The sequence below is a fragment of the Podarcis melisellensis genome (genome assembly GCF_964234715.1).
Source record: "Podarcis melisellensis genome assembly, chromosome: 8".
Taxonomy (NCBI): domain Eukaryota; kingdom Metazoa; phylum Chordata; class Lepidosauria; order Squamata; family Lacertidae; genus Podarcis; species Podarcis melisellensis.
The window spans coordinates 78413181-78423342 of record NC_138540.1 but is presented as its reverse complement, the minus strand read 5'-3'; the positions used below and the strand labels follow the sequence as shown (position 1 = coordinate 78423342).

Here is a 10162-nt window from a genome sequence, read left to right as displayed (position 1 = left end):
AATAATAATAATAATAATAATAATAAAAAAAAAAAAAAAAATAGAAAAATAATAATAATAATAATAATAATAATAATAATAATAATAATATAATAAAAATATATATTTATACCCCACCACTCTGGGCAGCTTCCAACAAAACTCTAAAATGCAATAACCTATTAAACGTTAAAAGCTTCCCTAAACAGGGCTGCCTTCCGATGTCTTCTAAAAGTTTGGTAGTTATTTTTCTCTTTGACATCTGGTGGGAGGGCGTTCCACAGGATGGGTGCCACTACTGAGAAGGCTCTCTGCCTGGTTCCCAGTAATTTGGCTTCTCATAGCAAGGGAACCACCAGAAGGCCCTCGGCGCTGGACCTCAGTGTCCACACACTTACTATTTCTCCCTGGATTGCCATTTGCTCTGATTCAGCTTTAAGGAGCAGGTTTTCAGGGAGAAAACTGTGGAGCAAGGGAAAATGTGTTTGGGCATGGAGTTATAATGCAAGGATTGTTCCTAGATAGCAAACCAGCTCTTTATAGGTTCCATTTTCATTTCATCCATCCCAGATACCCACCAGGGCTGGAGAAGGCATTAACAAGAGGTCCTGTCTAGTGTTTCCTGAAATACTTTTTCCCTAACTGCTGCCATTTAATGGAACTCCCATCAGAAGTGGTAATATGTCCCTTTAGTTTATTAAATTGTGAGCTTTATTAAGTTGCAGGCTTACTGTATTTATTTGAAAGTTATAGACTTGAGAACCAACATTTCATATGCCATAATCATTTATTTTCTTATCATAATGATCACATTGGAAATTTAACTGATTTAAATTTTACACCATACCTTTTGGAGCTAGAACCCAGAACCCCAACACCAAGAGGATAAAAGAAGCCCAGTGGTCCTGAGGCCTGGCTGTGACCATTAGGCTTCAAACTTATGAAGCATCATAACAATTCTCTTTTCTGGCAGTGACAATACTGTTACCAATACGGACTATATTTCCGAAACCTTTCTTTTGTTTTTCCTTTATGGCACAAAAATCTTTTGTTGCACATCCATGGAAAAAGAATCTATCCCCTTTATTAAAACCTGAAGAAGAAGAAAGAAAGAAATGTTCACATTAGTGCTTTTCCAGGGCCTTTGAGATTGTGGTTGTGAATGTGAATTTTAATAATGTATTTTTATAAAATATACAGCTGAAAAATCTGCAGCAATCCCATAAACACATCTAAAATTTGGAATACAATGTTCATGCAGCCACTGATGAATGGCATGATAACAATGAGGAGGCAGGGGAGGGGAAGGGAAATTGAGAAGCCGAGGAGGCTCAAGCATAGAAGGAAGGCCTGGCATCTGAAGAGGAGGAAGAGGAAGAAGAAGGGGAGGTTGAGGGGAGGGAGAAGGATTGTGATGTTGGATGCCTCAGGAGTCCAACCAAATCACAGCTGACATTGTGCATTTGCTACCCACCCCCCCCCTTGTTGGTTGTTTTTTTTGGGGGGGGATAGAAATTATATGGACCACCCCATTTGCTTAGATAAGGGGTCTGCAACCCGCGGCTCCGGAGCCACATGTGGCTCTTTTACACCTTTGCCGCGGCTCCGGGGCGGATACTAGTGAGGGGAGGAGGTGCAATGGGCGCCCCGACACTCCCCACTGTGGCGGGCGCTGAACTGGCTGTGACATCGCATGGGGGCGGTGCTTGCATTAGTCACGCACCGTCCTGACATCACCTTTCCGCTCGCTGTCAGATCGCGGCTCTGGAGATATATTTGTTTTAAATGACTAAATGGTTTTGCGGCTCCCAGTTTTTTTTCCCTTTGGAAATGGGTCCAAGTGGCTCTTTTTGTCTTAAAGGTTGCAGACCCCTGGCTTAGATGTTTGCTGCCTACCAGCTGCTGGTTTCGTTCCAGGGATGAGCATCATTTGATTGTCAGAAAAGGAAGGATTTCCTAAGTATGGTGTGTTGAGATGGATAAGAAAGAGGAAGTAAGGTGGTTAGAGGTAGTCATTGTCTTTTGGTATCCAGGTGTTAAAGAAAGGAGGGGGATATATGTGTGTATGTGGACATATGTGGTATGTGTGTTTTTGTGAAAAAGAGAAGCAAAAACAGTGGGGCTGTACGTATGCATGAGTGTCTTGATGATAGGTGTCTCTACATCTTTGTAAAGGAGAGAGAGGTAAACAGAGAGGTATGTATATATGCATGTATGCCTGTGAGGGAGAGACATCTTTTTAGAGAAGAAGGATAGAATATTAATATGTGTGCATTTGGGAGGAAGAGGGAGAGATGTTTGTGAAAGAGCGACAAAAAGCTAATGGGATGGAGTGTACCAATCATGGTTTCCTTGAGATGGGGGAGCAAAGTGAAGTGTACCAAGTAAGGCCAGATCAATGAAGTGGGTGGGTTAATGACTGGGGTGTGTGAAAAGCAGAAGTCACCAGTAAGGGGGAGGAAATGAGGGAGGAATGGGAATGTGGGGTGTACAAAGGATAATAAATCATGGGGTAGGGTTAAGGAGCATGTAGGAAAGGGTGAAGTGGAGGGAGGAGCATCCCAAATAGCAGAGGAATCATAGAAGGGGGTCTACCCCTTCAGAAATCAGGGAGAGAGGGAGAGACAGGGACAGAGAGAGAAGGAGAAGGAGTCACACGGGGTGGAAAAGCACACTGGAGGAGGGAAATGCACTCTTCAAATGTTTGTAAGAGGTGTGAGAGACTTTCAAAATGTCCTGGATGGGAGTGGGGTGGTGAGTGCAACAAACAGGGGGATATGCCACTTGTTCTGAATAAAAAAGTATGACTATAAAGAAACAATTCAGATGACACCCAATGTCCTTAGAACTTGAAAGGCCACGGAGAGTACAATTGAGGGCTGAGGTGTTACCCCTAAGTAGATCCAACCTTCTCAGTTTCAGGATGTGGGTGGACCAGAAGGGGAACTTTCACAGGTGACCTCAACAGATGAGTAGGCTTATGTGGGAGAAGGCAGTCCTTGAGATGCCCAATTCCCAAGATATGTGGCACATTTAACTATGTGACACCAGTACTTTGAAGGGAACCTAGATAGTCCTGAGGGTTTCTCAGACTGTTTTGGAACTGGTTTCTGTTTTCAAGAAACTATCTGTATAAAACGTCAAATAGATTTGGAGCTAATTGCAAGCATTTTGCCCCAATCAGTTTCTGCCATTTTGCTTGCTGTTAACAGAGAGATGTGGTCTGGGGAGAGTTTCAAGGTAGAGTTAGAGAGGCCTGAATATTCCCTCTACTGGTGTAAGCAGAGAAGCAAGTGAAATAAGGTGATGGGCTCTTCCTCCATGTGACACTTTCCCCAGGCAGTATCTTTTTTCCCAACACATTCTCCCTTCCATCCTCCATCATATTATTCATTCTGAAATCTGGTTGTGGGCAAAGTCTGTGCCAAGGATAGCTAACCAGGAGCAGAGCCCACTGGTGCCTTCAGCCAAATGTACAAAACCATGCATCCACAGGAGATATCAGAGGAAGTGGGGGAAGAGACAGAGGTGCTTCTTTCTCTCTCTCATTTATACTAGAGACTGATATACCAAGTGCATTGACATGTAAAAGAAACTTTGATTATTGTTTTTAAAAACAGATTCAAAAAAGAAGAAAAGCTTGCTTCTTACTTTTCTGGCAACATAAAATGGGGACAGGGGAAAATAAAGGGGTCAGCATGGTTTTCCTAGGTCATTTGCAGGCTTTGTTTCCTGGTTCAGTAGCAATCTTACCTTCCGTAAGAGCTCCCTCAAAACGAACACACTGATTCTCATTCCCAAGGCAGTCGACGGTCTTAGCACTCGTACAATTCTGAGATTTGGCAGTGAAGCAGGCTGGGCACTGCATACCATTCGGTGTAAGAGCATTGTGATCTGGAACTGCCAAAATCAAATCTATAGTCAGTATATGTAATGGTTTTATCTGTCTTTATATCTACAATCTCTGGCATCATTTATTATCTCATTTGCTTTTTATGTGCTGCTAAAAGGTCTTTCCTTTTAAAAGTCTTTACAGGGCAATGCTCATCTGGAAGTTAACTCCAATAATGTATGCTTGCATTCATTATTGTATTTTCAACCTTTTCATCTTGTGTTTTTAGGGATAAGCTCCAGACTGCTGGTGGTGGAGGGATTGTGGTGTTGCTACAGCGGAGTGATGAGAGCTCGCTAAGGACACAAGAAGGCTGAATTAAGCCTCCATCTAAGAGGTTTTCACAATGAAGATAATGATACTTTTTAGCACCTTCCCAAAAATATAGGTGTTAAGTATCTTCTATGGGTTAAAATTGAAGTTTGTCTATGGGAAGATGTTGAAAAACCTTAAACTGCTACATTAAATGCAAAAGAACACACACACATGGACAAACACACACTCCTATACAGTATACAGTTGTACCTTGTTTTGCAGCCAGGATCCATTCTGGAGCCCTGGCTGCTAGCCAAAAAATACACAGGGCAAAGCTACATTTCTGTGAACACATGGGGAGCGGTTTGCACTTCTGTGCATGCACGAAGCGCAATTTAGTGCTTCCGCGTATGTGCGAGCGGCAAACATGGAAGTAACCCATTCCAGTACTTCTGGGTTTCCCGTGGACGTTCACTGGAATGGGCGCTAGACAAGGTGGACATTCACGGAGGTATTAGTGTATACACAAAGAAAGTTGGGCATTGACCCTCTGATCTGTGGCCTGTGGATCTTTCAGTTCATGATGTACTGCTCTGACGACAACCTTCCCTCCAAAGCAATTTGGAGCTCAATGCTAAGAGATTTTATATATATTTATTTATTTCTTCATATTTTAACATACAATTAAAATATGGCTGGCATACGGTGCATCAGAAGAGTGCACAGTCAGATCCTTCTACTTAGCAACAGGAGAATCTGACCTTCCATGGTGTTCCTTTGGAGGGCAAGAAGGAGGAAAGGACCTTCTTCAAAAGGGATCCTCCCAGAATGGTCCTCCTTTTCAGTGTTTCTCCTTCTCACTCATGGCAGCCTCTGCTTCCTGTCTGCCTGACAACTCATCCCCAGAAAGCTCTGCACTGCTCAGTCCTAGATCTAGCCATCTGAGGCTGTCTCAACCCCAGTTGAATGAGACTAAGATCCCTCAAAAGATGCCCAGCTTAGGTTGTGCCTTGGCTGAATCTGGAGCACAACTATAATATGTAGGATATTTTTAAAAAGATGTAGACACTTACTTGTGAGAGTTTCATTGTTGCACAGGTCACTGCTGCAGCAGTGGATCGTCATGTCAAGGAATTTACCCCGAGTTGAAGTGAAGCTGTAATGGCCCGAATGGCACACTTCAGACGCGGCACATCCATAGAAAACTTCCTCTCTATTAGCAACTGTGAAAGAGAATTTTAAAAGAAATGCCTAGAACTGGGGCAAAAAATGCTGGTCTGTTAACTCCAAACATAGTTTATTTGTAATGTTTCCCATATTCTTATCTGGCTGAAAGGGGGAAATTTCAGACTAACCATATAGAAAGTATTATTAAATTTAATAGACTAGGAGAAGGGCCACTATTTTTTGAAACAAGAGTGCTGGGGATTTGTTTATCTTGAAGCATTTTTAAAATGGAACCATTCCATTTAAACTTGTAAAAACATTTCATTTGAAATAATGCAGAACTTCCTTTCATAATTCTGCAGAGCTCGCTGCATTCTGATATATCCTACAAACTTGAAAACAGTTTGCAGTGTTTTCTACTGCTTAAAAACAGTAACAGAGTGGTGGAATTGTAAATTAATTTAAAAGTATTGGGAAATGATTTATAATGAATTGAAAAAAATATTTAAGATAACTTTTATGAAAAATCCAGAAGCCTTTTTATTAGGCATTTCAGGTCAAGATTTGCCAAAAGAGAACAAAAAACTTTTCATGTACAGTATGCTACAACTGTGGCTAGGATATTGCTAGCACAAAGATGGAAAAGTGTTGAAATACCAACCGAAGAAGAATGGCAAAGAAAATGAATGGAATATGCTGGAATGGCAAAATTAACGGAAAGACTTCGAGACAAGGACAATAGAGATTTTAAGAAAGACTGGGAACCATTCATGTCATATTTACAGAATCAATGCAAAGAAATGGACTTACTTGCAGGGTTTGATTAAACGCTTGCAATTAACAAAATAAATGTAGGATGAACATGTTTAAGTGATAAGAGAGTAATAATATTTTTTTAAAAAAATAGAGAATAAAAATAACAAATAAGCAGGGAGAGATAATATGCCCCCCCCAAAAAAGAGGAAGCTCAGGGAAGTCATGGAGGGGAGGGGGAAATTGGGGGGGGGGTATTTTTGTTATATGTGATGATATTTTGATGCTAAAAATGTAAAATTTCAATATTTTTTTTTAAAAAAAAAACAGTAACAGAGTGGAGTGGTGGTGCTCCGCGGAACTCATATTGCGCAGTTCAGCAATCTCAGCAGTGTGCTTGCATCACACTGACCTCTGTCTCATTGCCCTTCCCCCTCTACCTCCAAGGATGCAGCAGTGATGTGGGCAATGGAAGGTCAGGTGAGCACCATTGACCCATCCAACCAAATGGTCCGGTTTAGTAGCATATATCTGCATATCACAGGTCAGGGGTTCCTTGGGCTTCAGACTGAGCTTCAGACAATGTCTTTCCAGAGATGTCATGAAAGAAGATGTATCGTGGAATATCCTTGAAATCTGACTTACCCTGACCTCGGCAATTAGCTGATAATGACTTGTGAGTGAGTGGGGAATCTCTGAGCAGAATAAGATATGTGACAAATCTTCCAAAATATGTTAGTTAGAGGGTTGCAAGAAGCAGGCATGGGCTTGCTATGGTAGCCACCCTAGCACCAAATTCCATCCAGCTTGGATAACAGGGAAAGCAGAAACAGCAGCACCAAAAAATGTTGCATGCCTTGAGAGAGAGTATGCATCCATTAATTAAGTTAATACCTTGCTATATTTCCTGAAACCTTAAACCTTTGTTTAGAGGTGAACCACTGGAATACTCCTCTTGTGTTTTTTCCTTCCTCAGTTCTCCACATTGTGAAGCATTATTTCAAAATGACTTGAGGTGGGACAAGGAGCCATGACAGTGTGGAGCACCTTGATCTTCCATCCATTGATTGCTCAACATATGAATACTATTTACGGAACCAGTGGAGAAACTCTCAATTGTAGTGCAGTTCTTGGCACTGACTATATTTGGTTTATAGTCCAAGTTTCTTATCCTGGTCTGATAGCCAACTGTAAACTGGTTTTCATTAGTTTGGGGGTGCTGCAGATCTCTAGATATTGCAAATCAAAATGGGCATCCAAAATGGATCACTGGTTGTGATCAGATGTTCTTTCTTTATTATTTTATTTTTAGATAACCCACTTATACATGTTAGCCATTGCTCACTGCAGGGATGGGGAAGATGTGGTCCTCCAGAACTGGTTGGACAACATCTCTCATCTTTCCAGAGTATTGGCCATGCTGGCTGTGGCTAATGAATTTCAAATTCAAGCACAGCTGGAATGCCACTTCTTCCTCACTTCTGCTTTTGTGCATCAAAAGGGAAATGATTAAAAGATAGGTTAGACTTACCTGACTTTGTGTTCAAAAAACCGGCAATACAGAGATCCTGTCCAGGTTTACATTCCGAAACATTTTCGTCTGAGAGTTCAGTAGTGTTGACCGCAGAGATGCATTTCAGTGGTACAACTACAGGCAGGAGAGAAATATTAATGCAAAGCTGTTACTTTCTTTCTTTTTGGTGTTTGTGTTTTTGTGAATAATGCACAGAGAAGAGGAGATTGCAGATCCAAACTTTTATGAAACATGAAAAATCAGTATACAGTGGTACCTCGGGTTACATATGCTTCAGGTTACATACGCTTCGGGTTACAGACTCCGCTAACCCAGAAATCGTACCTTGGGTTAAGAACTTTGCTTCAGGATGAGAACAGAAATCGTGCTCTGGAGGTGCAGCGGCAGCAGCAGGCCCCATTAGCTAAAGTGGTGCTTCAGGTTAAGAACAGTTTCAGGTTAAGAACGGACCCCCGGAACGAATTAAGTACTTAACTCGAGGTACCAATGTACAAGTATGTTAAATATGTTTAATTAACAGGGATCCAATAAACCTTTTGAATAATGTTTCATTTTAGTAAAATAAAATAAGGCAAACACTCATTAATTAGTGCTGTTGAAGTCATTAGCTAGAAGTAATAAGTTTTACTATTTCCTAGGTGTGGTAGAGTGCTCAATCCTCTCCTGTCTACCACCAATTTTCCTCCCACTGGATCTCTCAAGTAAATACTCCACTTCTTTGAGTCTTACACAATTCTTACATAACCATTTATTATTCGGTGAAAGTTTAAAAAGATTCATTTTGGTCCTTTTTCATAACACTAAAATTCTTGAACATCCATTGAAACTATGCCCATGCTATGCATAATTTTATTAATGTTGTTGTTGTTACTATTAATTATTATTATTATTATTATTATTATTATTATTATTATTATTATTATTATTATTATTATTATTATACCCCACCCATCAGCCACTCTGGGCAGCTCACAGCATATAAAAATACTAAAACATCAAGCATTTAAAACTTCCCAGTACAGGGCTGCCTTCAGAACGTTTAAAGGGACTCACTTTGGTCCTTCTTAATATAACACTAGAACTCTTGATCATCCAATGAAGCTGAAAGATTGCGGACAGACAAAGAAAACTACTTAGCCCATGTTATTCTGAATTTATCAATGTCTTTTATAAACTCTACCCACCTCCAATCCAGGCTAACACACTTAAAGAAGAATAGGAAAAGGACCTGCCACAATTGCTATATATAGTGATGAATTGAGGGAATTGCATTATTCAAGAGCTGTGGATGCAGAGATTAGATATGAAAGGAAGGCTTCCCTTTCTAGTGAATACTTGCTGCAGTGAGACATCAAAAGAGAAAAATTCAATAAAAAAACCACTCTAATGCAACAAAGGCAGCCTCTATAACACCCCATACTGGAAATCCTCAGGGATGATATAGAGAAGTAACATCATCCCAAGGGCTTTAGAGGAGTTACTTAAAGGTTGTTGAGGACCAAATGGATGACAACGAAAGAAAACAAACCAGAGTAAATTTAAGGAACTGCAGAAAGTGGGGGGAGGAAGTCAAGTTTTGAAATGTTAAAATGACTGTAAAATTATTGAAATGTATAAACCTGAAAATCATAATTTTTTTTTTAAAAAAAGAAAACACACCAGAGTGCCCAGTCTGCAGTGCTCACAAAACAGTGGGAAAGGGGAGGAAAGGGCCAAAGAAATGAAAGAAAATGGAAGATTTTGGTTTGGAACAGAGTAAACACAATTCCACATGTTCTATATGCTCTCCACTTTGAAACTGTACCTTACTAGGAGACTTTTCCACTCTGCTAAATGTATAATCAGTGGTCTCTGATCACTATTCTCTTTAGGTATGCTATACTCTGCTCCTTTTCCAGTGATGATCCTCTGAGGTTCTCTTCTTCCTCCTTCACAGCACATTCTGAGATGATAAAAAGAATTCTGGTTATCTGCTTTCAACTCACCTGGAGAGAGCATTGCCCAGAAAATGCATGTGCTCAGGACTGCCTTCATAGTGCTGGAATAAGCAAGAGTCAGGAACGACTTGGATAGGAGTTGGACCATCAAAGGCAACTGATGCAGAAAAGAGCCAATTCAGAGCAATTTAAATGAGAAGGAAAGGGGCCTGAGGGCAACACTTCAGGAAAATTTGTTTCTTGGGCAGTGAGATGTAGTGACTGAGTGTACCAGAATGGGTGATGCCAGATTACAAAGTTTGTTAATTAATTGAAAATAAATTACTTTGTATAAATGGATTAATTTTTGCCAGACCCTTAGGGCAGAACCTGGGCAGAACTTGTTTGATGAGGCAGAAGAAAGGATGCACATGGAGATTTTTCCCCACATCATTCCCATAATAGCATGACTGATTTTAAAATTCAACATTGCAAAAGGTTATATCTCAAGGAGTCCAGCCAAATGTACAGTTATTTGAAGTACTTTTATTAGATTAAGGTCAAAGGGAGAAAGGACTGCTGTCTGCTATGTATGCAGAATTAGGATTTCCGCCCCCCACTGGTCCATTATTAAGCCTTAAACTTACATGGGAGAAAGACCTTCAC

The 10162-nt window shown here is 40.5% G+C and overlaps 1 protein-coding gene across 1 annotated transcript; it reads right to left on the bottom strand.

The window, feature by feature from the left end:
* Positions 1 to 897: 897 nt before the first annotated feature.
* On the bottom strand, positions 898 to 9655 carry LOC309375740 (phospholipase A2 inhibitor and Ly6/PLAUR domain-containing protein-like). Its single transcript, XM_081921643.1, has 5 exons — positions 9566 to 9655; positions 7578 to 7694; positions 5200 to 5349; positions 3733 to 3879; positions 898 to 1072 (listed from the first exon to the last, which is right to left on the bottom strand). The coding sequence occupies exons 1-5, from the start codon at positions 9612 to 9614 to the stop codon at positions 918 to 920; spliced, it is 618 nt and encodes a 205-aa protein (XP_081777769.1). The 5' UTR covers positions 9615 to 9655; the 3' UTR covers positions 898 to 917.
* Between the last annotated feature and the right edge of the window lie 507 nt (positions 9656 to 10162).

What these genes read in the sequence shown, in the direction of transcription:
- LOC309375740 (XM_081921643.1), bottom strand. Translation starts at nt 9,614, where the DNA reads ATGAAGGCAGTCCTGAGCACATGCATTTTCTGGGCAATGCTCTCTCCA. An exon ending in TTTTTTGAACACAAAGTCAG is followed by an intron (nt 5,350 to 7,577) that starts GTAAGTCTAACC and finishes TCTCTTTCACAG; the next exon opens with TTGCTAATAGAGAGGAAGTT. An exon ending in CAACAATGAAACTCTCACAA is followed by an intron (nt 3,880 to 5,199) that starts GTAAGTGTCTAC and finishes TGATTTTGGCAG; the next exon opens with TTCCAGATCACAATGCTCTT.